Source organism: Agelaius phoeniceus, chromosome Z (assembly GCF_051311805.1).
Source record: "Agelaius phoeniceus isolate bAgePho1 chromosome Z, bAgePho1.hap1, whole genome shotgun sequence".
In the NCBI taxonomy this organism is placed as follows: domain Eukaryota; kingdom Metazoa; phylum Chordata; class Aves; order Passeriformes; family Icteridae; genus Agelaius; species Agelaius phoeniceus.
The window spans coordinates 69,879,996-69,907,950 of record NC_135303.1 but is presented as its reverse complement, the minus strand read 5'-3'; the positions used below and the strand labels follow the sequence as shown (position 1 = coordinate 69,907,950).

General features: G+C 37.4%; 1 protein-coding gene across 3 annotated transcripts; it reads left to right on the top strand.

Annotated features, from left to right (window-relative positions):
* POC5 (POC5 centriolar protein) lies at positions 1 to 27,912 on the top strand. 3 transcript variants are annotated; one of them, XM_077171206.1, is made up of 12 exons: positions 14 to 86; positions 5,246 to 5,345; positions 9,752 to 9,899; positions 16,247 to 16,419; positions 16,788 to 16,964; positions 19,260 to 19,364; positions 20,069 to 20,248; positions 21,350 to 21,512; positions 24,299 to 24,417; positions 25,162 to 25,275; positions 26,134 to 26,310; positions 27,756 to 27,912. In XM_077171206.1, exons 2-12 carry the CDS (start codon positions 5,262 to 5,264, stop codon positions 27,903 to 27,905), a joined length of 1,590 nt encoding a protein of 529 aa, XP_077027321.1. In that variant the 5' UTR covers positions 14 to 86; positions 5,246 to 5,261; the 3' UTR covers positions 27,906 to 27,912. The 3 variants fall into 3 exon arrangements, with proteins under 3 accessions (XP_077027323.1, XP_077027321.1, XP_077027322.1); XM_077171208.1 differs by lacking the exon at positions 5,246 to 5,345 and having other exon boundaries at positions 1 to 86; XM_077171207.1 differs by lacking the exons at positions 14 to 86; positions 5,246 to 5,345 and adding an exon at positions 7,793 to 7,843.
* The last annotated feature ends 43 nt before the right edge of the window (positions 27,913 to 27,955 follow it).

Genomic DNA, 27,955 nt, shown 5'->3' with positions numbered 1-27,955 from the left:
CCTGAGCCTATCGCAGCCGTGGTTCCTTTTCCGCTCCGGCAGTTTGAAACCGTCGGGGCCGAGGGCGGCGCGACCGGCGCCCGCAGGTGAGCGGGGGGGGCCGGGGCCGCGCCGTCCTTCCCACAGCACCCACCCCTGCTCCTGCCTGGGGGCCGCGCTGGCGCCCGCAGGCCCACCCCGAGTTTCCTGGGGGTGCCAGTGGGCACTCCGTGCCCCCGGGTTGGGCTGGTTGCTTTGAAAGCCCTGTATAAGAAAAGCAAAGGAGAATCTCCTGTTCATAATCTATCGTATTCGCGGCCGCCTGACCACCCCTGTGCCTCCCTGGTTTCTGTGGGACACTCAGCGGATTGTCACTGTTTGTCCCCAGCTGCCATGGCAGCCGCGTTGTGGGCGCTGCCGGCCTCGGGGGCAGCTGCGGAGCTGCTGGAGTGAGGAGTTAAAAGCGTGAGCAGCGCTGCTTTGCAAGGGGGTACGGCTAAAGGCAAGGAGTATGTCTTGCCTCTACTGCCAGGAGGTGTAGTTCTATCAGGGACACTGTAGTTCTATCCAGGGACACTGACGGTGGTCCCCTAGGCTCGGTACTGGGCCCAGAACTGTTTAGCTTGTTCATCCATGACATGGATGAAGGGGCAGATTCCTCCTCAGCAAATTCACTGAGAACACGAAGCTGGGAGGAATGGCCAACGCTCTGGAGAGATGGGCAGAAAACAACCATCTGAAAGTCAACAAAGGCAAATGAAGGGTCCTGCACCTGGGGAGGAACAGCCCCAGGCACCAGCACGGGCTGGGGCTGCTCTGCTGGGGAGCAGCTCTGTGGAGAAGGACCTGGGGGTCCTGGTGGACAAGAAGCTTCCATGAGCCAGCAGCGTGTGCTGGTGGCCAAGAATATCGATGGTATCCTGGGGGGCATGAGGAAGAGCATTGCCAGCAGGTCATGGAAGGTGATCCTGCCCCTGTACTCAGCCCTGGTGAGGCCTCACCTGGAGTGCTGTGTCCCGTTCTGGGCTCCTCAGGACACGAGAGACATGGAAATCCTGGAATGGGGGAGCAGAGGCTACAAAGATGTTGAGGGGACTGGAGCATTTAAAGAGGAAAGGCAGAGGGAGCTGAGCCTGTTCAGCCTGAAGAAGAGACAACTGAGAGGAGACCTCATCAATGTCTATAATTATCTGAAGGGAAGGTGCCAAGGCAATGGACCAGGCTCTTTCTAGTGGTGCCAAGCAGTAGGACAAGTGATAATGGGTAGTAACTGATGCCCAGGAAGTTCCACCTGAACATGAGGAGAAACTTCTTTATTGTGTAGGTGACTGTGCACTGCAATAGATTGCTTAGAGAGGTTGTGTAGTCTCCCTCATTGGAAATATTCAAAAACCACCTGGATGCAATCCTGTACTATGTGCTCTAGGATGACCTTGCTTAAGCAGGCGGTCTGGACTGGATGACCCACTGTGTCTGTTCTGACCTTACCCATCATTCTGTTTCCTAGGTGTTGGTCCTCTGATCCGAGTGAAACACTAAATTATTTGGAAAGCATCATCTTTAGTTAAAAACAAACCCAAACGCACAAAAACCTGAGCACAGCTTAATTAATTCAAAATTAAGGAGGAGAGCAACAATGCTGAGTCAGACCAATATCCTGTTTCTTAAAAGTAGCAGTGTTACTACTGCAGTTGTATGCTTATGGCTTGGAAGAAACTGCTGCTGTTAGCAGGAATCTTTCTTTAATGAAGTCAGAAATATATTTTGGCAGATGCTTAGATAAGTTTAGAAGAACCTGGTAAACTTGAGGATGCTCTTCTCACTTGTCTTTCCCCATATAATGATTTGCAGCTTAGCAAATTAGTTTGTTGACCCAGAGGTGGTCTCTTAATATCCCTTGATTTCTCTTTTAAGAACTTATCCGGTATTTTGTGGTACTTAGTGCTTGTTCACTGAGATCAAAGCTGACAAGTTATTCTTAGGCTGGCTTGGCTGAGCAGGGATCCTCTTCTGAAGCTAAGGCAAAAAAGGAAAGCATATGCCCAGTGGAAGCAAAGTCAGATTACATGGGAGAAATACAGAAATTCAGCTCTCCATGATAAACAAGAAATTTATATGGCCAGAGCTCAGTTAGACTTGAAGCTGGCCAGTACTGTAGGGGACATAAAAAGTAATTTTTAAAAATATGTCAATAATGAAAGGCAGTCCAGAAATAACATGATCCTGTTACATGATGAGGATGATCACCTCAGAAATGGGGACATTGACAAGGCAGAGATGAGTTCTTTGCTTTGGTCTGCAACATTGATGCAGTCCTAGATCACAGCCAGGGTGGGTTCATGAGAAGAAGATCCTAAGAAACTTAATTCCCTTTTATGACAAGATGACCCACCTACTTTATCAAGAGAAACCAGCTGATGTGATCTTTTTGGATTTCAGTAAAGCTTTTGGTACTGTCTCTCACAGTATCCTTCTGGAGAAAATGTCTGGCACACAGCTGGATAACACATTACATAATGGGTGAGTTACTGGCTCATGAGGTGGGCACAAAGGCTTACAGTGAATAGGATGACATCAGGCTGGGGACCTGCCCCTGGACGGTTCCACAGGGCTCCATCTTAGCTGATGCTTTTCAACATCCTAATTGACTTGGATGCAGGCATTGGAGTAAGTTTGTTGGCAATATAAATTAGGTAGGGCTGTTGATTTCCGCAAAGGCAGAAAATCCACCTGGGACAGGGCAACCCTGGATGTAAGAACAAACTGGAAAACAGCTCCACTGGAGTGGTCTGGTGAATCCTGGTCAATGGCAAGTTGGACATGGTCAGCAGTGCCCTGGCAGCCAGGAGGACCACCTGTGTCCTGGGGGCATCAGGCACAGCATGGCCAGCTGGGCAAGGGAGGGGATTGCACTGCTCTGCACTGCTGTGCTCTGCACTGGGGCAGCCTCACCTCGAGCGCTGGGGGCAGTTCTAGGTACCACAGTGTAAGAGAGACATTCTGCTATTTGAGAGCATCCAAAGGAGAAGATGGTGAAGGGCCTTGAGGGGAAGCTGTATGAGTGACTGAGGTCACTTTGCTTTGTCACTTGTGATGAAAGAACCTTTTGAGTTTTGGAAGACCAGAGAGTAGTTTCAGTGATAAGTAGAGAGCCAGATCCACTTGATTGCATGTAAGGGGCATGATCTTAGAAAACTGAAAACAGAACTCAGGACAGTGATCTTAAGTTACTGAACAAACTTTTCAGTAAAAACTTTTCTTTTTGACTTCCTTGGACTTACCTGTATTCACATTACACTCCATTTGCCATCCTATTTCTCAGAAAAATCAATAGTTTAGTTCTTTTGAAGTGTTCTGAGAAGAGAAGGTGTGACAATATTTAGAACTTCTTAGCAAACACACATATAATTCCTATAAGTGCTAGATGGTTGGTTCTTTGTGGTCTTCACTAATGCATGCACGTCTTTGAATAGATCCAGCGTTTTTAGAGTAGTCAGGATCCACAATTTGAGAAACCATGTAGGAATGCATATGAAATTGAAGTTGACTTTTTAGGATTGCAGAAGTATTTTTTGGTATTGAAAGACTTTATCAGCTAGAAGAAGGTAGAATGCTATTATAGAGCTATTTCCTTATGTAGAGAGGCTAAAACCAAGGATATATATAAGTAATATTTAATGTGAGAGAGGAAAGGAGAAAATTATCAGACCAGGAGACAATGAAAAAAGGGGAGCTGATGAAGGTAGTATTTCTTCTGTTGTCTACTCCTAGATATACAGGAATAAAAAGTACAAAGTAAACCTTCATTAGACTCCATTTTTATACTTTAAAAATGTGTTTGGTATATGAGGGTTCAGAAGGAAGTAGGAAGATGGTGATCATGTCTTTTGAACGTTGAGCTACAGGAAATCTCAGCATTTGAAACTGTCTTTATATTGTTTTTTAAACATCCATCAGCAGCACAGAAATGAGCTTGTCATTCTGAAAGGTGTAAAAATATCCATGGCAGAGAGAGCTTTTGTGGTGCAGGAAGAATCAGTGTATAGAACAGCTCAAAGAGCAAGAGGATAATTAATTTCTATCTGTATTCCGATATAGAGAACTATGTGGGGGGTTTGATACTTTGAGAAACATTGGTGTTTAAGTAGGATATTCCTGCCAGTTTTATGACAGTACAACTAGCAATTTAAAATTTACATTTCTGTCAGAAAATGCATCTGTTTAAAAACAAGAATATTATAACTGACAGTTGTAAAGATCTCTCTAAAAATAAATTTTCCTTGCAAGTTGTTTGCTACACTGTACAATCAGTTCCTCTGGTTATTTATGGTAGTATGCCTTCTCTCCTGACAACTCCTTAGTCAATGTGTCTAATTGTCTTTTGTGTGCATCAGGCACCTATATCACTCTGCCATTCATTCATTAAAAAATTCACCTTGCTTTATACTCAGTTCCGCCTCATTTTGTAATTCCTTTCATCTTTCCGTCCTCTGCCATATTCTTTAGAGTCCTTTTCCCTTTATTCTGTCAAATCTTATCACAAGAGCTTCAGTTCTTCACTGAAAGACCTATACAAGGCTGTATTTGATTAAAAGATATGTATATCTTTCACAAGGTCTTCAAGCTTATTATCAATTCTTCAACATTGCCTACTTCCCAAATATTCAAAGAATGCCTCACTGTCTTGCTAAGAAATTGCTGGAATGGTTGATATTTATTGAACCTAAGGTGTTACTTGTCCTTCCATAGCTGTTCATGTTCCTGGGCCTGAAACTCAAAATAGAGATGGGAGACTGATGTTGACCAGTAAGATCCAGGGTATTGAACAGGAGTGTTCAGGGCACTATCTTATCTTGGGCTGTGGCTGAGGTAACATAGTGGGTGGGCACGGTGTAGCTTATACATTCTTATGTTGCTCTGTAGGAATTTTGTACTGAAACAGCCTGATAAGCTAAAAGGCAATACAGTAATACAGTGTGAATAAAAATGACACAGGAGTATATCTGTAACTGCAACAACTGACATTGTTGCTTTGGGGTCTTTCCTTGTTTTCTTATAAGTTAGCGAAAATATTTCCATTATTTTGAGTATGGTTTGGATCAGACAGTTTGCAGCATTATATAATGAGACTATTCAATCAGTTTAGTGCACAGAATGGGCATTGATCCAGTTGTAACAGCAGAATCTGTTTCTGGGGAAAATATTGGTGAATATATGTTTATGTACTGAAACTGAAAAATGAAGTTCAGCTTCTACTGTTTTATAGAGTTACTTTGTGCAGAATGTCATCTGATGAGGAGAAAAGCACAAGTCCAATTTTCCCAAATGACTTTGTTCAGGACAGTTCTGTTTCTTCAGATCCTCAGGTAGGACAGAGGCAATATAATTTGATTTACTGTCATGGCATTTTATTTGGTAAAGAATAACTGTGAGCAAATCTAACTAAATGTTCATCTTTTTTATGTTTTACATACATAGGAAAATAATAAAAATATTAGGGAAAAGAAAGAAAGTAGGCTGCAAAAAATATTGTTACGAAAATATGTTCAGTTAGATTCCATTTCTGTGCATTTCACAAGAAATTTATGTAAAAATTCTTACCTAAACTTTAGACTTTGATCAGCAGCAAGTAAAATAGGTAGTTTTCTCAGCTTTTTTTCCTAGTGTTATTCTTTATTTGTGTTAAGTTTTATCAAGAAGCCAGAATTTGACACAGTGGGATAGAAACCCATGACTTTTGAGAGATGATGAGTAACTATATTTTAGGCTTTCCCCATGAGTCAGTTTTGTAAAAACTGAATTTTTTAAAATGGATTTATTTCCCTTGGAGTAGTATTATGGCCAAGTTAATCACAGAAAGGAAATGATTGCTTTTTGTTTTGTTTTTTTTGCTTTCTGCATCAAATACATTAGGACATTCTGTACCTATAATACAGGGGGTTGCCTTTTCTGTGCTCGTCACGCTTTCAAGAGGATGCAAGGATACTGGATAAAGTCTTTGTACCATTCTTTTGAAAGCAGCAGATTTTCATAATTTAATAATTGTTTATTCCTATTTGCATAGTAGATTGTGTGGTTTTTTTCCTTCGGTAGGATACAGTCCAAACCAGGATGGTTTTGGCAATAACATGTTTTGCTAGTTGCCCTTAGAAGTGCATCTCCACATTTGTCACATAGTGAAATGGGCATGTACAGTAGCAACACTGTTTAATTAAAGGGTTTTCTTCTTTCTTTTTTTACTATTTGGATTGACTTGTACCTTTAAAACAACATTTTATGGGGCAATTAATTTCCACAGTTCATGTATGTCTCTATTTGTGCTTGTATCTCATGGATAAGTTTTCATAATCTTTTTTTAGGAATAGTAATGCATGTGTGTTTCCAATGCTTTTTGTAGTCAGAGAACAAGATAAAAGCATCATGCTACAAATTTTGAAGGACCAGAATTTTCTGTTATGACCTGATTGTGATTATCAAGGAGGCTCTAAGGCCACCTGGTAATCACAGGTAATCGTATATTTTATATATCGTGTAGATAATGATAAACTTATACTAATGAGCGACTGTTTTGTGAATGAGAACATGTCTAGAGAAGAATAGCTCAGCTGGAAGTGACCTACATCAATTGTTGGCCAAACTGCCTGACCATTTTGTGGCTGAGCAAAAGTTAAAGCATGTTATTACAGGGCATTGTGCAAATGCCCCCTTAAACAGTGCCCCTTAAAGAGCAGGCTCCTGGCATCCAACACTCTCCCTCACGAGGGAAGCCCATTCCAGTGTTTGATTGCCCTCTCAGTAAAGAAATGCTTCCTAATGTCTAATCTGATCCTCCCCAACACAATTTTGAACCATTCCCACTCATTCTTGTCACTGGGTCCCAGGGAGACGAGATGGACATCTCTTCTCACTTCCCCTGCTCAGGAAGCTGTACAGAGCAACAAGGCCCCTTAGCCTCCTTTTCTCCAAACTAGACAAGCCTAAAGCTACCCCTGGTAGGAGTTGGTTACTGTTGGAAAAGAACAACACTGAGGTCACAGCTGATCAATAGGAATGTTGACAGGGAAGTACTCTACTCCATTTAGATAATTTTGGAAGGTCTGTTCTGTTTTGTTTGTTTGGGCCTTTTTGATAACATGTTGCTTTTAAATAGAGGCCAGTTTATTACTTTCTCCTGACAAAGAAATCCACTGGCTCTTAGAGAATGTCCATTATACTTATAATTGTTATGCAAGACTTTATCCATTCAATCTGTTCTTGTCATATTGTCTAGTAACCTTGACTGCAATCCTTTGCAGTATCTGTAGATTTTTATTTTAAAATAGAAAAAAATTATCAAAAAACATTTTTTTTTTTTTTGTGCCATTTGTTCATTACATCACTACATTTTCTTCTACAAAATCAAGGCATTAAATAGTCAAAACTCCACAGACCTTCAGGTCATAGAATTACATTCCTCTAGTTTTATACATTAACAGAATTACTTGCAGTTGACAGAACAGCTTGAAAGTTCTGTTAAAAGCAGAACCACAATAATAAACCAAAGATATATTTTTAATTTTATTATGGTTTTATTTTAAATGTACTGGTCAATATTGCATTCCAGTTGCAGCATACTTGTTAAGGAGTATTTAAGATGAGGAATACACTTAATCACTCAGTGTTTCCATACATATTCCCACTGCTGTCTCCAGGATTCTTTTTTTTGTGTGTCTAAGTTTCTGATTACAACTGGGATACTGTACTTTCTTTAATATTTGCCTTTCAACTTCATTTCAACAGTGTTGTAATATTGTAATTTATGAACATTTATTTCCAGATTTGTCACTGGATGCTGTTTATTGACACTTTCTGTTGGCGCGTAAGAGTGCGTATTTCTGTACAGATTGGATTCTTTGAGTTTTAATAAAAGAATTAGGACTTGAAAGAAATCTCCTGACATAACTTGATACCCGTATTTTGAATGCTAAGCATGTCTATAGTTGGACATATTGTGTGATAGTGAATAAATTAAGTGACTCAACATGAGACACCCACTTGCATCTGACATCTAACCTACTAGGTCCTTTGAATTGATCATGGAAGCAGCTGGATCAGCTCTGTCTGAGAACTAACTTGTTTGTTGGGAAGAATTAGTTTTAAGTTGCTATTTGGTTGCATGATCTCTTAGAAGAAGACAGAGGTGTGATCTAACATCTGCAGAATCATTTAATTTTTATTAGTTAAGGCTAATATTGGCTTTTTTACTCAGCTGAGATTTTCCTGAGGGAGTTTTGTATGGTTCCATGCAATTCCTGATTGAGTAACAGATCTAAAGATATCTGTTTTCTTCTTTTGATATCTTTTAAAATTTAAACTGTATACATTTAGAAAGATTTGTCTGTGGAAAAATTAATAAATTGTTGATTTGCAGCTAACTATACCTTTTACATGGATTGTGACACACTTGCGTGTCCAAAAGATACATCATGTATTTGTAATTCTATAGCTTCATACACATTTATTTAGGCTTTTACTTTGAACGTGATAGATTAGAAGATGGGAAATGGACATTTAAATGGAAACTAGAATGCAGAGTAAATGTACCAAACCTAGCTTCTTAAATTCTCTAATTAGTTGAAACACACAAAAATATACAAGTTACACTGAGAGTTTTGAAGTATTATCCTTTTCAGTTGTTAGATTCAAAAACATATTGCATGTAATTGGTACCTTTCGTTGATTGTTTTCACTCTAACTTCCCCCAGGTTTAAGAGGAAATTAATTTTTGAATTCACACTTGGTTTTTGAGATTTGACCTCATTAGGATTCTAATGTGATATAACAGAACTAATGTCATAATACTAAGTGAAGTAAAAATAACTGCTAGTGACCTGGTATAGTGTTTTCCAATGGGCATTGTTTTGCAAATCTTTAGTAGATTTTATTTGTTGTAGTAAGTAACTGGTAGTGGTACTTGTTTAATTAATTACTAGATTGCATGTTTAAGCTATAATACAGATTGTTTACGGTTTTGCAATGAACACTTAAATACCTTCATCCTGAAAATCTGTTTCATTAGGAGGTTTCAAAAAAATATTAATTGGCTTACTTAGGTGTGTAGCATAATGCCACATACTAGTTAGAGAAGTTTATAGCTTCTTAATAGGAAAGCTTCTTTTTAAGTTATATATATACATTCCGTATACCTGTATAATTTTAAAAATAAATAATATAAGGTGAGAATAATTATATCCTTTCTAAAAAAACTTGAGTATAATCAAATCACTTTTGATGATTGGCTTTACAACTTCCACCAGAGAAATTGCAATGTTACAGAGTGTGAAGTGTGACTGTGTTCAGTAGCATCTTTGTCATAGCTATAAAAATACATGTTTTTCTTTGAAGCACTACTAGTAGTCATTGGAAATAATAAGGGCCAATTAATAACTTAGATGATCTGGGACTGGAGTTTTTTTCCAGTTCTTGTTTAGATGCCTATTCTAGTATCCAATGCTGGAATCTCATAGAGTCTTTCTGTGCAGCTGTTGCAGTGCATATAGTTGTATTAAGAAGGAATGTGAACATTAAACAAGAGAAAGTTAAATTATTATAGTCATTGTAGGAAAACAGCTCACTTTTGCAGCTTTAGGGGAAATCCTCTCTGTTTACACCATAATAATAAAAAACAAACCTCTCAAAATTATGGAAAATAATATGCACTTCTTTTTACATATGCCTAATTTTTAAAAATGTAATTATAGTTTTATAATTCTTTGTCACCACTTTGCAACAGGATGAATATGAAGAGCTGTTTCGTTATACTGTAGTGACTCCGAAGTTTGAGCAGTGTGTCTCAAAGTTTCCAGAACCTGCCTCAGAAAAGAGACCATCTGAAAGAATTTCCAGGTTAACAGATTATACCACTCACCGTAATACTCCAGGTAGTATGCCCAAGGCTATGTGTTGAGCTTACAAGAACAATGATACAACTTTGATGACTTACATTTTTTAATAGCTTTAGTTTGAAAAATACATGTATGTCAGTTGTAGTACATTTGCATTTTGCACAACAAGAAATGTAGGAAGGCATATTCCCTGAAAGGTTCTGTCCCCGGCATTGCTTTCAGATGACAGTGTTGATGTGCTGACAGTTCTTTGTGTTTTGTGGTGCTGATGTTTAAAGGTGGTTGGTGTAATAACAGAAAAAGGAATACCCTTACTTACAGTATACTTCATTGACATTTGATGTGTCACAGCTGGTTTTGCTTAAGCTGGTAGGGCTGTGATAGAGAAATTTAGAAACATATAGAAACAATGATTCAATGGAAGGGAGGATTACCTTAAAAGGGCTTTGTGTAATGACTAATCATGTCACTGCATGAATGTCATTCTTACTTTTTTAATTCAATCCTGTTATTCTAATTTTAATTTATTTCTTGTTATTTTATTTATCCATGTTACTAATGCATCACAAGACACTAAACTTAGGGTCTTGTGATGCATTAGTAACATGGATATTTTTAATTGTGTTGTTTGCTTCTGTCACTAGCAATTAGATTGAGAATTTTGCTTTGCTGTTAATTTTGCTTCAGAAGAAATCGTAAACAAATATACCTGCATTCTTTCTTTTCTAGGAAGCTAAGCTTAATCAGGCAAAACTGACTTTAAACTAACTTCTATTCTTTATCATTCTATTTAATTTTAAAAATATTTACTATCTTTTTGTTTTCACTTTTATAACCGTTGTGGATGGCTTTATGTCTGCTGTTTAGAGGAACAAGTGACATACTTGTACCTTCCAACTTGGAAGTTTGGTCAGTACTATTTCTTTAGGTTTTTAGATTCTAAAGCAGCTGCTAGAAGGATTAAGGCTGCAGGAGATAGTGAGTGGTAGCTTATGACAGCTGCATAATGACCTTTAGCCCTTCTGTCCATCATATCTTGCTTATGTGCTGCTCTTGCCTTGACCTCATGGCACACTCCTAGCTGTGAGTTAGCCGAAGTCTGAGCAGGACTTAGGTGAACATTACAGCAAAATGTCATACCACAGAATGTCTGCAGCATGCAGATCACAGTGCAGCTGTGACTCCTGTTGCCAGTCTCTGTATATGAGCTATCATGACAAGCTGTACATGAGCTATCATGACACAAGCTGTCCCCACTTGCTGCGACAGTGTGTGTGGGTTAAAGCCAGCTCAAGTCTATTGCTATGTTGAAAGTTCATTTTGCTTCTTGCTTTTTTTTATACTTGCTGCTTCATTTTGCTGCTTGCTTTTTATATATATGTGGGCTGGCTCAAGCCATGCTTCTCTGGGTAGCACATAAATGCGTTCAGCGTTCACACTTAGCTAAGGCCAGTTGATCCCCTCAAATGGTGCAGTCTTTTGTGAGAAACAAAGGCCCCCCAGAGCCCCTTCCTATGCTGAGATTACTTCAGCTTCCTTTAAAGCAGCTGTGGTCACTCCCTGTATTCTTTCCAGAGCTCCATGAGCAGAGTACTTACCTCCTCTGTATGTTCTTCCATTGTTGATCAGTCACATTATAAGTCACAGATTGTCAGGATTCGAGTACACTTGCAAAACTCTTGATTTGTAGAGCAGTTAATGTCAGCTGCTGGAACTATTTCTCAACCTGAGTTGATGCTCTTAAAACAGTAGAAAATTTCAAACCCAGCTATGTGGAACTATATTATGGAGCAAATTTTAATTTGGGTATTGTCCTCTATGCTCTCTGCTTAGAGTTTTGTCTCCCAGTTTGAGTGGAATATTGTTTTGTAAGGGATTTTTTTGTGATGTGTTATACTGCTGTTCATAAGAAAGAATATCAGAATCAGACTCTTACACTTTCTTGGTACATGACTGTATACTCTATTTTCTATCATATTTGTCTGAAGAGAAAATTTTAGCCAGCAACCCAAAAGTCTCCTGTCTCCCTGTAACTCTGCTCTTACTTTTTAATTTTTTTTCTGCACTGCATTGGGTTTGCATGGCCAAACTTTAGTAATGGAGGATGCTACAGGGGTGGCTTCTGTGAGAAGCTGCCAGAAGCTTCCTCCATGTCCACCAGAGCCAGTCCCTAGAGGCTCCAAAGGATGGGAGTGCAACTGGCGAAGGCTGAGGCAATTTGAAATGGTGGTAATGCCTCTGTGATAAGAGATTTCAGAAGAAAAAGAAGTTTTGCATCGTTGTAATTGTGACCACAGAAGAACAGAGTGAGAATATGTGAGAGGAACAGCTCTGTACACAACAAGGTCACTGGAGAAGCAGGGACAGGGGATGCTCCAGGCCCTGGAGCTGGGATGCCCCTGCAGCCCATGGTGAGACAGCTGTGCCTCTGCAGCCCATGGAGGTCAGGGAGGTGCAGGGATTCACCTGCAGCCCATGGAGGAGACAGACCCACGCTGGAGCAGGTGGGTGTCTGAGAGGGGACTGTGACCTCATGGGAAGCCCACACTGGAGCAGGGACCTGCAGACCTGTGGAGAGAGGAGCCCATGCTGCAGCAGGTTTCCTGGTAGGACTTGTGACACCGTGGGAGACCCACACTGGAGCAGCCTCTCCTTGCAGGACTGCACCCCATGCAGAGAAATAGGAGAAGCCAGAAAAACACAAGGCCTACATTACCCTAAAAATAAACACCCGAAAGGACCCGGAAGAGTCCCCATGGAAGAGTGACCCACACTGCAGCAGTTCACAGATCTGTTTCCATTCACAGAATGGAAAAAAAGTGATTAAAGACAGTAAAAAAGGTGCTTCTGAACTTCCCAGAGAACACAAGAGACAGGAACAATATTTACACAGATTCATCCTGCTTCTGTCAATTAAAATGCTATAAACAAGTTTCCTTTGCTTTGCTACTTTATCAAAATATGTGTTTGCTGTTCAAAATATCAGTGTGTCTTCTCAGTCTGCGAGAGAGATGGGTCATACCTCCTAGAGAAGCTGGAAACAATCTAGTTGTAAAAAGGTTATTTCAGCTTCTAGGAGAAGATCTGATCAAAATCTTGAACTCTTCTATATAATCACTACTATTGATTGATGGTGATTATGTATTGAAGTCATGCTGGCCACAGTGTTAATGCCCTCAGAATATCTTCTTTTTTTCATGATGATAATAACATGACTTTGAATGAACAATGAGAAAACTGTAAGTTTAATACTATACCTCTAATGCTTAAATTCAAGCTTAATGCTCTACCTCTAATGCCGATCAGATGGGATTGTTAACAGGTTTTTTTCTGAAGGGCAGTTAATTTTTTTTGTTAAACTCCATTCTTTTGGCACTGCTTGCTTGTTCATACTAAAAATCAGGCTTTTTGACATTTGGCTCTATTGCTGCTACTGTGTTAAAATAACAAAATCATAAATTAATAGGTTAGTGTTCTATAACTGTAAAACAAAATGACTGAATGTGCTGAGGTTGGAGTTAAAATCTGAAAGTTTGCTCTTGTGCAGAGCTTCTCAAGTTTACAATGTATTTTCCCCTTCTCCATGTGATGGTATTGGAACCGACAGAGTTTTCAATGCCATATGATGCCTTCTGAAATGAAGTTCTGGTTATGAAGTATTCTTTGGTCTGGATGCTACCATTATGGTGGTAGAACACTGATTACTTGTAATCTCTATTTGTTGCAGAAAATTTAAGTATACATGGTATCTTCCCTAACAGCTTTCAGTCAAATAAGAGAAGTAATTGGAATAAACATGCTGTTTAATTCAGTTCAATGTCCAAATGTTTTTAAACTTTGAAACATAAAACTTCATTTCCTGTTCTTGTTATCAGTTTAGTTGATTAAATTTGAAAATTACTAAGACTGGAGCAGTAAATTATTTGTTGCAGAGATGTGCAATGATGACTCATACCCAAAGAGTGGAAAAAATCCTTCTCTTCAAGCCTGCTAGTCCTCAGTATATATCCATTAAACTTCTTAGAACATTTTAGCAAATTGCTGTGCTCAGCTTGGGCCACTAATAGCATCTAATGTGTGAGAACAGTGTCAGAGCTTATTTACTTAATAAAAGCAGAAAAAGTCAGATACTAGAACAACACAAAAAAGCTCAACTGTAGTAACAGACATCTGGATAAACAGCTAATTTCATTACCTCTGTCTAGAGATTTGTTGCAGTAAATGTGTGTGGAGATTATTTAATAAAGTGCATTTCTATACTTATCATATCCAAATGGTTCTAGTGTCCTTGGTACCTTAGTGCACTGTAACTGAGTGACATCATATAACTCTATGGAGGGAGTAGAGGTGACAGAAATAGAGCATTAGAAATAAGAATTAAATTAATGTGTGTACAACTGTAGAAAATTATAGCAATGCTGGAAGGCCAAGATGAATTTTATAAGATGATGTTATAAACATGTAACAGATACACTTGGTGGATTCAATGAAGATATTATACATCCTATGGTAAATGAGAGAAATGAAAGCTGTGTTAGGATAATCTGTTCATAGGGAGAATTAAGGGGAAGGTAGTGATGAACTAGTAATATTGTGATTCTCAGACTATGGCAGTTGTGAGCCTATTTTAATATCCTGTTTTGATTGGTAACATTTTGTTCTGTTGGGTTTCCCGGTTTTTTTTGAAGGTATCTTACAAACTGTGCTGTGTAGGATATCTTTGTAATCTAACTAAGTAATAGAAGTTTAAAAATAAAAACAAAACTTCAGGCATTTCATGTTACAGCTTAAGGAAGGAGTGACATGCAGGAATGGGGAAAAGTGGTGAAGGACAAAACTGTGAATATTTGACAATGGTAACAGTGCCAGATAATTTTATTGTCATATGCCAGCCAGATTCTTCATCACAGAAATTAGATATATTTCAAGTAATCTGGATCATCTGTCTGGCATGTCATGTATTTTGGACATTTTTACAAGCAACAAATATTCAAATTCTGCCACTACTTTAGCAATACTTCCGTCATTTTCAGGAGAAACAATGACAAAAAGCTAAAGCCTGATTTTAATTTACTCTGTGATGAGGAATAATCTCTTTATGGTCTTTTGCTTTTGCTATAGGATAGGACATTTAGTCTATAGAAATGGTGTGTTAGATGACACTCCTTTAGCTCAAGCTGGTGTTAATTTTATGATGTGTGGTTGTGTATTACCTTGAGAGAAATATCAAAAAGCAGTTGTAACTGCTTCTGCATCCCAGTTCTTCCTTATTTCCCTTTTGTTTTGGAGCATGAGTGTAGTGGTTTTGTGGCAGAGAGTATTAGCCAGGCAGCTCTTCTCATTTCCTTAGGAAAGGAGACCTAACAGTAAAAATAACTGTAAAAGAATATCAACCATCAGGCTCTGCCTTAAATAAATTCAAAACACACTTTTCTAGTGTCCACTGAAGGTACTGCTTTGTGACAGATAAGCTTATCTCTTCTTGGTTGAATCAAAAAATAGTACCCATCAGACAATACTTGTTTTCAGAAGTGAAGACTAAAATGTTGGAGGTTTTCTCTGTTTATGAAAAAAGAGTGTTTTTTTGAAGTTATTGTGTTTGTTGCAATTAGCAGGAATCTGCTAATACCTCTTCTAATTTTCTTTTATTCAGTTGTCAACTCAAATAACAAATTTTCTGTAAGGAATAACTAAATATAAAACAATATTTTACTTCCCAAGTTTACTTAAATATTAACTTTATTATCAGCTCAAATGCATGCAAACTAGCTTTAGTGGTACCACACCTCCTGAAAGTGAGGATTTGTTGTATAAGGTACTATATAAATTAATAGTAGATATGTCCTTTCTCAAATTGCTTGAACGCTAATTAGATTAACAAATTTAAGGCTTTAAGAAAAATGGATGCAGGAACGTATTAACATCAAAATATATCCACAGGCTACTTTGTGAATTTGTAAAGGAACAGCACAGACCTCAGGTGTTTACAGGCTCATTGAGAAAAAAGGCAGAAGTTAGTAGATTGTTTACCTGCGATGTTGATTGTCAAGCAGCCTTCACTTAGAGATGTTTTTTCTGGCTGTATTTTTGGTGGTTGCTGTGATCATTCTCTTTCAAATTAACTTATATTAAGATACTGTATTTTAAGGGAGCATTACTTTTGAATTTACTTATGTTACAATTGGATTGTCAGCTTAAATATGTGTGTCCAGAAAGCATGTATTAAAATTGGATTGGTTTTTCTTATGTGGGTAAAGGACATTTCTGGTGTCATAAATATTTTATTTCCTTTTTACCATTGTCTGTCTTCTGACTTCCATCCAAAATGTGGACCAGTCAGCCTTTCCAGAGTGTCAGTTCTTATTGTCTTGTTTCATTTTCAGTCTCAACATCAGTGAAGCAGGCTGGTATGGAACAACCTGCTCTTCCAGAAGCAACTTCTTCCACACACGGTCCAGGAGAAGTCAGCAAAACCACAGTGACTGAATTAACTTCACTAGATGGAAAAGTCACTCAAATAGAAAATATAGTTGATCTCTGGAGTGGAAGTCTTAAGGTATTTATATTGTATGGAATCCTTAAAAATCATTCACAGATATCATTGTATTGTAGAGTTAGTGCTGGAGAAGTTTCAGTGTGATTGCTGGGAGAATGGTATTTTTTGTTGTTATTGCATATTGTACATAAGCATGTGTAGCACAGAATATCTTTTTTCAAAAAACTTTGGAATAACTGTCTCCATTAGGGATGTTCTGATACCATGATTCAATAGCTCATTTTTTCTGGTAATATAGCTGTACACAGCCTGTTAATGAAGGTATCACTGCAAATATTTGTGTCTCCTTAATTGCTAAGTATTTTAAGATTAAAATTATAGAGAGGAAATAAACTCATTGCATTACTGTCATCCTTTTAACCTTTCAGACAAATATTCTGACTGAACTGAAAAACTGGGAACTTAATTTGATTCAACAACACAAGCTTCAAATGAGACAAGAGAAAGAGAAACATGACACACAAGTGAAACAACTGCAGAATGAGATGGAAAACCTGAAAGAGTTACTTCATACTTATGAAATCTCTATTAGCAGGAAAGATGAGGTAGTAACTCAATTTTATATTTTAACAGTTCCTCTCTGTTTAAAAATACCTACACTAAATTTTTTGGTCCATCTCTTTGAACAACATTTTTTTTAAGCAAGTAACATAGAGAAGTAAATAATACATTCAGACTGTATAGTAGAAAAATAATCATGGTTGCTAATAGAGTTGTCTATACTAACAATGAAAGCACATCATATGTGCTATATTTTGCATTGTTTGTTTCTTAAATCTAGTCTAGTCTTGTTTCTCATATATTTCATGAAGAACTCACACAGGCGTAGGTGAGTTTATTAGCTCTTATATTTCAAAAGCCTCTAAATTTTCAATTATTAGATTGGTTTTCCTCAGTTTTAAATGTTGAGGAGCCTCTATTTTAAGATTCTTAGGAATTCGACTTTTGTACATATTCTTAAGATTGGACATTTGGAGTGTCTGGTTTACACTTTCCTGCTGGCAACAGTGCAAACAACCTGAAAATTAAATAGAAGTGTGAAAGTGGATATAAAATCTTGGCAGTTTTGCAATCACAACATAAATGAGTTTTCTTTCTGCTACCCTGAACATATTTCCTAGTACTTGAGAACACTTAATGGAGTTTGGGTTTCTAATTCCTACTTACATTTTCAAAAAACATACATTACAGGAGTTAAAATGTGAATGAAGATAGTGTTCTGTGTTCGTTTAGAAAACAGACTAATCTTAAAGACCAAGCAAATATAAATGTTGTAAGATTACAATAACTGGATTAGTCTTATACCATGTAACTAGTACCTTGAGCATGGCTATTTCAGCCTATACCTTTCAAACATCTAATTCTATTGGCTGTCATTGTATGTCAGTCTTATTTAATGACTGACATACAATGATAGCCATAGCTCAATGACTGAGCAATAATTCTCAGTGATACTTTGAAAGCTCTATTTCATTTTTTGCTGCCAAAGAAATTGTTTCTTCAGCCAATTTTAAAGTTCTGATTCTAAGGAAAAAAACCCAAACATTTGAATAGAAAATTACTATTGCTCCCTCCTGAATGGAAGGTGGCAGTGCTTCCATGCTTCTGCATATCATTCCATAATTATGAAATCTGCTGTATCCTCATATGGACATAAACCAAGGTCCATCAGCCCAACAAATATTACAAGTACTAGATTCTTATTACACATTGTAAAGCATTTAAGATTTACAATGTGTAATAAGAATCTAATTTATTTAATTAGCAAAAATATGCTAATTAACAAAAATAGACTTAGGCTAAGACTTCTAATGTGTAGCAGTATGTATGCAGCATTGAAAATTGATTTTTATGATACTTTTTCAACAAAAGTAATTAACATATCAATTTAATTTGTTTTCTATTTTAATTTTAGTTATCATTCATTTAATTAGTGTATATTCAATAATTATTACTTGTAACAAATGCAATATAATGTTAACATATGCTAGCATGTATTGTCATAAAATGTTGTTGCAACAATGTTTATGCAGTAGTTAAAATAACTTTGCATTATTCCCCAAAGTCCCAAGATAACTTTGCATTATTCCCCAAAGTCCCACTGTTGACCATTGGAGTTGCTCATATATGGCTGATGGCAGAATCTAGCTTAAGAAGTTAGGCAGAAGTAGGGAGTAATATTCAGATTTGGTCTACCAAATTTGCATCATACCTGGCTTAATTTTTAGTTGGGGAACCTCAGCTCTTCATGTGTGCTCATTAAATTTAGAGATTGCTGGGTTGCAGTCTCTGTCCAGTATGACATCTTGCCTCTGAAATGTTTTAATTGCTTTAAGCTTATATACTATCTTTCATGAGAACTTCTAAAGAGAGTAACAATTTCTAATAAGGTTTTTCTGGTTTATAGCAGCAACTTAGCTTGTTTATTCTCTTCAGACAACTGAAACAAACTTCTAATATAAATGTTTCTGATTTATTAAAAGTCTCTTTGAAATAAGAAGTTCTTCTGATGTTATGCTGTGGTAACATTTAATTATGAGAAATGCAATATAATGTTCAGAAACCAGCAAATGTAGGACGAAATAACAATCGAGTCGAACTTTTCCTAAAACTACACAATGGAAGTGCCACAATCTGAGTGTCAAAGCCACGGGAATTTTACTTCTCATTTGAACTTTGATTGTTGTTTCTTACTTGATTAGAGTAAGGGGAAGTTTCAGTAGAAAGCATCTGTTAAAAGCAAGTGCTGTAAGTGAAAAATAAGTGAGACATAAAGTACATTATCTTTGATCTTACAGTGATCATAGATAATGAAATAGTGTTAATGAATATTTTTGCAGGTAATTACTAACTTGACCCAAGCATTAGAAAAGCAAAAGGAGAGAGTAACGTTGATGAGAAAGTTTACACTGTGGCGGATTCAGCATGTTAAAGCCAAACAAGAGGTATGTGCACAAAATCAAAATGCAGTGAAAATTAAACCTCTGAACTCAAAAAGAGTCAGAGCTGCTGCAGTTCTTTTTACAGTTTGAAGAAATCATGGTGTTTCTATTTTGATGTGTTTGACAATGTCAAATAACAGTTTGAAAAGATCAGTTCTAAAAGGAGTGTTGCTGTCAAAATACTCTCTGGAATGGAAAAAAATCTGTTGTCTGCTGACTATTTTGAAATAGAGTAGAATAGTAGAGTTGTTTTAAAGTAGTTTTTAAACAATCCTGAAGTCTAAATTTATTCAAAATGTAAGTTTTATGATAACTACCTGCAATCTTTTTGACTGCAGGTTTTATATGATTCCTGTAGTGAATCCAAATGTGCCACATACCCAACAAATGGCTTCATATGTCTGTTTACAGTGGGTATGTGAGATTGTTGTTTGGTGTCATTAAACTAGGAGTAAGACCACTGTTGTGTGTAGCCTAGGAGCTCACAAACACAGTTTCTCATGGTGAGGACAGTAATGTGCATTGGCACATGTGCACTGAACAGCTGATGCTCCTTGTGTAACACTTCACTGCAGGACCTGTAACTCACTTAAGGGGTTCCTACTGTGGTCTGTGTAATAAGCTGTAAAACAAGCAACCACAGTAAAGTACTGAGCTTTTTATCAACCCAGAACTTTTTTATGATGTGTTTGTGTTTACTTCCTAAGGAATATGCAATTCGAATGGCAGATAAACATTTCCAGACAGCTTTGATGAAGAAAGTGTGGGCCGCCTGGCGCTCTGTTAGTGAAGAAAAATGGAAAGACAAAGTAGCAAGAGCCTGTCAGTTAAAGGCAGAAGATGTGTGCATTCAGCTCACCAATGATTTTGAAGCAAAAATTGCAGAGGTAAAATCAATTTTTTTTCTTCTTTTGCTCCTTGACTCCCAACCCCTGTTCCTCCAAAGTGTGTCTTTCTCAGCAAACCTATCAAACATGAGTATTTTCCAGTAGAACAGAACTCCCAAGTATGCAAGAAGATCTGAATGGATCTAAGATCTTTGTAATGTTTTTAGACATGCCTTTTTTTCCCTGCATCTGATATAAAATGTTGCCAGTGTGCATGCACAGATGAAATAAGTTGTACCTTCCTGAAATAAGGCAAATCTCTGTTTGCCTACTAATGGGAATGCCATTTGTTTTCTAACAGCATTCTGTTACTATGGGCTATGCATTTTGAGGTCTTAATGAAGGAGACAATGCAAATAGAAGACCATTATTACTTTGAATGATCATGATGAGTACCTTATTTTTTTTCTGTAATAGCTATTCTGTTAAAGGCTGAAATTAAGTTTGATTTTTCTTTAGCTTGCTGATTAAGCTTGTTAAAGAATTTTCAGAGCTTGAGGTGAAATTGTCAACCTCTGCATTGGTGCATGCTAAGTAATCAGTTTTAAAATATCATTTTTAAGAGGTTTGTATTTCAGCAAGAAATTAAACCTAGAATTTTAAGAACAGGCTTACCAAATATGTCTTAACAGCACAAAAACCATAAGTAGCAACTTGATCTGATCTTTTCTCAGCCTTTTTAGTCTTTTACAGTATCTAGAGAAGAGACACTGGTGATGAAAATTTACCCTTATACTTAAATCATCATCAGAGAAGACTTGCTCTTCTGTTGAATGAACCCATATTTCTGCAGAGATCTGGGTTGTGCCAGATGCCAATTTCTAAAACACAAAAGCTTGCAAAGATGTATTTCTGCTTAGGTAGAGTCTGGCAGTCCTATATCTTTTGAATAGTCTTCTCCTTGATATGCTATATTATTAATATTGTGCTGTACTACAAAGGAACTACAATGAGCTGTTCATCTCTGGTGAAGCAGAGGTTTTCAAGTGAGAAGCTCTGTCTTTGTAAATATAGTATATTCTTTTTAAAATTAATTGATGAATATGTTTGTAGTTTGCATTGAGAAGTAAGAGAGACTTGTTTCCTTAATCTGTTTTGTAGTTAACTGCTGCTTTGGAACTGACAAGATCTGAGCTTCTGCGACTGCATACTGAAAGAGATCAGTATGAAGACACCATGAAGAAAGCCTTTATGCGTGGTGTATGTGCTTTGAATCTGGAAGCAATGACCATGTTTCAGAGCAAGGACAGTAGGCCAGATCCTGGTTAGTATGACTAGCAGGTTTAATCTGGTAGCGTGCGTGCATTTTTGTTGGATGTGTTTGGGATTTTTTGTTTGTTTGTTTTAATGGAGTTCCTTTTCTCTTTTTTTTTTTTTTTTATTTGAGAATTTTTGGCAATACAGAGTTTATTAAACTTTTATTGCTTTAAAACGTCCTGTTGAATATGTTGAGAAGTACTTTGAGGCTGGACTTCATACAGCTGTAGCTGAAAGGAGGAACATGTTCTCTTCATCCCACATTGCTGGGAAAGTGGGAAATTGCAGATGAAGGCAGGAAAGGAAGTCAAAGGTGGCAAACTTCTTAAAACACCAGGTTATGGAGCATTTAGACAAAATCCTGAAAATTCCTTTTTACTCTGGCATCTCAGTGTGCCATGAATCAGCTTTTCCCAGACAGCTCTCCCTTCTTTCTTAATCCTGCTTTTGAATGTAAAAAGGGCAAGCAAATCTCTCAGGTTCTGTATTTAGATGTAACTCCATGCCAGAACAGGAAACACCAGTCTATTTTTATCAGCAGCATACCTGTAAAACCTGTGCAGCTACACAGGGAAGTGCTACACATGCTTACAGATACAATGAAATCACTCTCTCAGACTGAGACAATCCGTAGCAGTAGGAACATAATTGTGCTGGTGGAGCAACCTAGGTTAAAGAGAAAATAGCTGTGCCAGCAGGAGTGCCACAGCTATGTGTGGCTCAACAGCTATCTGTATTGGCAGTGATTAATAGCCTTAGACAAGTAACTTCAGTTGCTAAATTTAACAATCTTATACAGAAGTTTCTGAACTACTTTAGAGAAATTCTTCACCAAAAAAGGTAGATAGAGAAAATAAAAACCTGAAGAAGATGTAAGCAGATACTTACCTGAGCAGCTGTCTAAGCCTGTTAAACATAAAGTGGTATTTGTGCAGTTGCTTAGGAAATTAATATGACATTAGCAAAGTGTAGCTGTGTGCTAGTAAAAATTTAGGATCAGTATTGGTAGAAGGTTAAGAATGAATGATTTTTTGAAGGTACTGGGTTTGGAAATATAATTACAGGGCATTTCCCAAGCAGTTTATTTTTCACTGTGTTATTAATTAAGAATTATTCTATCTTGAAGCATTATCTTTTATTTGTTTGTCTGTTGTTTTAAAAAAACATGCAACAGACACCAGGTCTCCCTAATAATGAAGGTTTATGCTTTCACACACTTGACTGGTGTGAAAGCATTGTTTCTGTAGACCTATAAAAATGAGAGTAAGTAGTAAGGAAATAAAGAAAACTGAGCTCTATAATAGTTGTGACCAACCCTTTATTTTCATGGACCCAAAATTTTGCTTGATTTTTACTAAGAAGCTGGAACTGATACTCTACACCAGCACAACACCTAAAGATTTTGTTGTGCTGCATGTTAGGGTACTCATAACTCATTTATTTGTGTGTCCACTATTACGCTTTTTAATCAGGCTTCATAACATTTCACAGACTCTTTTGTCCTCAGTCCTGAGCAGGTCATCAGCTTCCACCACCTCTGGTACTACCTTCTTCCCTGCCCCAGGCATCATACTGTGTTTTCCTTACAGCCATATGGTGGTTTTAATGAAGTTAGTTACATAATTGTTTAATATGGTTGAACAACTGTTGATCCGCATTCTTAATCAGGTAGAACAGTGATTAGGACACTGGAGGACTGCAAACATCAGAGAAGATTATTGTGATTTGTTTCTAGTCTTTTGATCTGTGGACATCAAAACTTCAATGTGCCAGTCAGCAATTATAAATTTATATGAACACTGCAGTGCCACCTACTGTCACTGGACATAAAATGCAGAATTTCACCCCTTTACAAATTTATTATTTGTTTTTTTTAATTTACATTTAATATACACAAAATCTACAGGTAAAATACATATCATATATCATTACAGTGTATTTATTAATAGTGTGCATGTGTCTCAAACTTGATGGCTTCATAATATTTAGTGTCAGTGTTGATGGTGTTAAAGTTACCTGCCTAATTTGATGACTTTTTTTTTACTTAGTAGTATATTAAGATTATTTTAACCTCTTCATGTATTTAAAAGAACACTGACGCCACAGGAATTCATAAGTTTTTGCTTATAAAACTCCTAATACTGTTTTCCTCCAGTAAAATAGATCAGATCTTACTGATCTATAACTCTGCATTGGTCCTGCCTGTGCTTAAGCTTAATGTGTGTGTACACACATAGATATGTAGAAAATGCACATTCTAGTACCCTTTGACTCTTGAAATCTATAAGTATTGCACAGATTTGAAGCACTTTCCTTTTATTTTTCCTTCTTATTTCAGCTAATTTAAAAAACCAAACACAACTACCACATGGTGTCACTCTAGTTCCTGGAATGAGCAAATGACCTTTGTGTTGTACTACCTAAACTGGATTTTCTCTCTTAGGATAAGAGCACCACTTGCACACTGATTTTAGTTTTGCCAAGCAGTAGGAAGAACCTCAGTTCTCTGCACTACAAGTAGGAGAGATGTGCCACAGAAATGTTGAGACATAGAGAAACAAGTCCCTTTAAAAACATTTATAAGCATCTCAAAAGAGGGTAAAATACAGGAATGTTTGTTTATATCTGTCTGCCTACCTCTATAAAGAACAGCCTGCTCTTTTTTATTAGATTATACAGAAATCCCAAAGAAATATTAAAATTTTCGTTGTAACTTATCTTCCCCCATATCCCCACCCCTTAGGGTTAGCTAGATTATATGCTTATCCCATTACTTTTTGTTTCTAATAATAGATGTAGGAAGCAGAAGAAATGATCATGCGACCACTGGTGCAGGAAGGCCACCTCCTTCACAATATAATCAACCCTCACCACCACCTCCACCAGCAGCTGCTGTTCAGGTGGAAAACATGGTAAGCACATAGCTGGAACAGAACTGTATTTCCTAGTGACAAAAGAGAAATACCTTGATTCGCGCTTTTTTGAAGAGAGTTCAGATGTGTTCAGACTGCACTGTGAATGGGACAAAGCTGCTGTGGCTTGCTGCACTTTCATTAAGCTCTTTTTTATTTTAGTGAAAATGCATTAAACTAACAAAGACAAGGTCACTACAATAAGTATAATTTGCTCTCTTAAGGTTCTTTCTGGAAAAAAAGCTGTTAAGAGGGTTTTTTGTAATAAACCTGAATTTAGTATATTCTCAAAAGATGAAAAGCTGGCTTGACTTCAGACTCCTTTTTTAGGAGGGTAACACATACAGACATTGAGGGAACTCAGCTTATTGTCCTGTCATACCAACTTAGCCAGATCATAATCTAGTAGCATGGTTGTTTTGGACCTGCCCTGGAGTCATCCTCAAAACTTTACCACTGTAAAACAGTATCATGCTAGAGAGTAGGTTAGAACAGAAATGATGTGCATGCCTGTCTCTTGACTTTTCATTCTAATAGTAACAAATGTAATTCACCCCATTTCTACAATTTTTAGACAAGTAATTTTATATTAGACAATAAACAGTAAACTAGAGGTAAAATATATGCAAAGACATTTCAATTAAAAAGGTAATTGGAATAGTGAAAAAACTGGCTATCTAAGGAGCAAAACTGTATTTTCTAGAAAGTAGTACTCATTCTGTATAAACTCTGGTTTCATTTCAGTTTTGTTGCCATCTGGCTCATGCAAGCACTCCTGAGACCAGGCTAGATTCTGATTCTCCAGTTATCATCACTAGCACGACATCAGGATCTGGTGTGACATCAACGCAAAAACTGGTAACATGCTAAAGTTAACTTTTTTTCTTCTTTTAGGACATAATCATAACAAATATTAGTTTGGGTATTGTTATTTGTGCATTTCTCAGAGCAACACAGGTATGTAGTTGAGGACACTGCCATAGAGTTTACCTAGCAGTATGAAGACACTAGGTTGAAATGCTCATTTGATGAGCATTTGAAAATGCTCATTTATGTTACATAAACTCATTTATGCTAGGAGCAGTTTTAAATTCTATTTCTAGGTAGGGCAGTGTGGCAAAGTGAAGAATAGAAGAGTGCACTCAGGTATAGTGCAACAGGAACAATTTGTGTTTGACTTTTGTTATGGAAAGTGCTCATATCCTTGTCTCATTATCCTGCTCTTGGAAATTTTTCCCTCATTCCCTCTTCTGTGCTTCGTGGTAAACTGCCCTCCTTTCTTTTCCATATTTGACACAGTTTGCTATCAGCTGTCAGAGAAAGATGCATTTTTGTATGCATGGGAGCTTTTTATTATCTGCTCTGTCATTGCTAGAAAGGTTTTCCACAATGATGGAAGTACCTTCAGCTGTCACTCAAGCATGCAGTCAGCAAGCAAAGCTAAACTATCCATGCTTCTTGATTTCTGTCAAATTAGTCTTATTTCCCTCAGAACAGAAGTAATTTACTTGAAATGCTATCACACAAGTAGAAAAAATTGGGTAATCCTGGTTGCAGCCAGGTGGAGAAAATTCAGTCCTGTGTAATGTAATTGGATTACCTGCAACATCACATGTTCCATTTAGGCATATGGTAGATAAAACTGAGCAGAAACACCTAGCATTGTAAATATTATGTTTAGAATTTTTTACTAATTAATATTTAATTTTTTTATAGTCCATGCCAAAAGTAATAACATCTGCACAACAGAAAGCAGGAAGAACAATCACTGCTCGAATCACAGGCCGAGCTGATATGGGACAAAAATCCAGAGCTTCTGGGAGTTTAGCAGTGATGGGAGTTGCTCCACCCATGAGTTCAGTTATTGTTGAGAAGCATCATCCAGTCACTCAGGTAAATCAGATTGTGTATTTATGTTCTTAAAGTATTTTTATTACAACACATCTTGAAATAGTTTGAAGAAAATTACCTTGTGAAGTGGTATTAGACAAAGCTCAGACTTTAGGCCTGTTGAAAACAGCAAACAGTACCTTGTGTCTTTGTGTAGAAGGCACTGGTGAGGAGATGTCATGGTTTAACCCCAGGCAGCAGCCAAGCCCCACACAGCCACTCACTCACTCCCCCAACAGAGAGAATCATAAGGGTGAAAGCAGGAGAACTTATGGGTTGAGAAAAAGACAGTGTAATAGGGAAAGCAAAGGTTTTGCACACAAGCAGTGTCTTGCACACAAGTGCACACAAGCAAACAAACCAAGGAGTTAATTCAGTGCTTCCCATGCACTGGCAGGTGTTCAGCCACCTACAGGAGAGCCAGGGCCCATCATGCAAAATGGTTACTTGGGAAGACAAATGACATCACCACAAATGTCCCTCCCTTTTCTGCTTCTTTCCCCGCCTTTATACACTGAGCTTGGTGCCACATGGTCTGGAATATCCCTTTGGTCAGTTTGGGTCACCTGTCCTGGCTCTGTCTCTTCCCAGCTCCCCAAATACCCTCAATCTCCTCACCATCATGGTAGTAGCAAAAGCAGAAAAGGCCCCCATCTCCTCCTGTGACTCACAGCCATGTGGCTTCCTGCACATAGAAGAATTCAAGAATTTGGGTTCCTAAGCAGAAATTGATGTTTAAATTTTATGTTCTTAGGAGTTTAGAGATTCAGTGTGGTAATTATTTCATTAAGAACAATTTCTGGATTCAGATTTTGTGACTAGTGTGACAAGGAAAGCACCTGAACTACTGTTTACAAAAGCTGACTTCCAAAAATGTAATAACTGTGACAGCCCTGGAGATACATTCTGTATACCAGTTCTGCAAATATAAATCTTAAGTGTTTGTCTTGAGTTAATTTGAGAGGGAAGAGAATTTACCTTGATAAAGAGCAGAATAAATATGGTTTATTACACCAAGGTGGCTAGTTTTATGGGCAGAAAATTGCTTCTTAATAAAATTGCAAACCTTTTATTTTCAAAGATCTTTCAGGGACTGCCTTATAGCAAATACTTCAAAAGGAAAATTGGCACTACAGGGGAAAATTGTGAATAGTATGGTAAAATACTAAAACAAACCAACCTTGAAATAAGACTGAGATGATAAAAGCTCAAAATACATAGTTAATTGGAAGTTTAGCACTTTGTATTCCAAAAAGTGTATTACAGATAAGAAAGGAAAAAATCTTCCTCTTTCTGTTAAATGACCATTTATTTTTTTCTTTCTTGAAAAGTGTATTTCAGTTTGTTAGGTTGCAGGTCTTTCTTTTTAAACTACAGCTCACCTAGAGCTATTTTAATGTGAATGTTTTGTGTCATTAAGTGTTTTGATGTATCTGATTACTTTTCAGCAAACCATATCACAAGCCACTGCTGCTAAGTATCCTCGAACTGTGCTTCACTCTTCTGGCTCTACCTCTGCGAGACCTGCAGGACAAGCCGGGCGAGTGCTTCAGAGCCAAACTCATACCAGTGTTCAGTCAATAAAAGTTGTTGACTGACTGACTATCTTTCTCACCAGTAGGGGTTTTTAATCAAGGTACCACTTCCC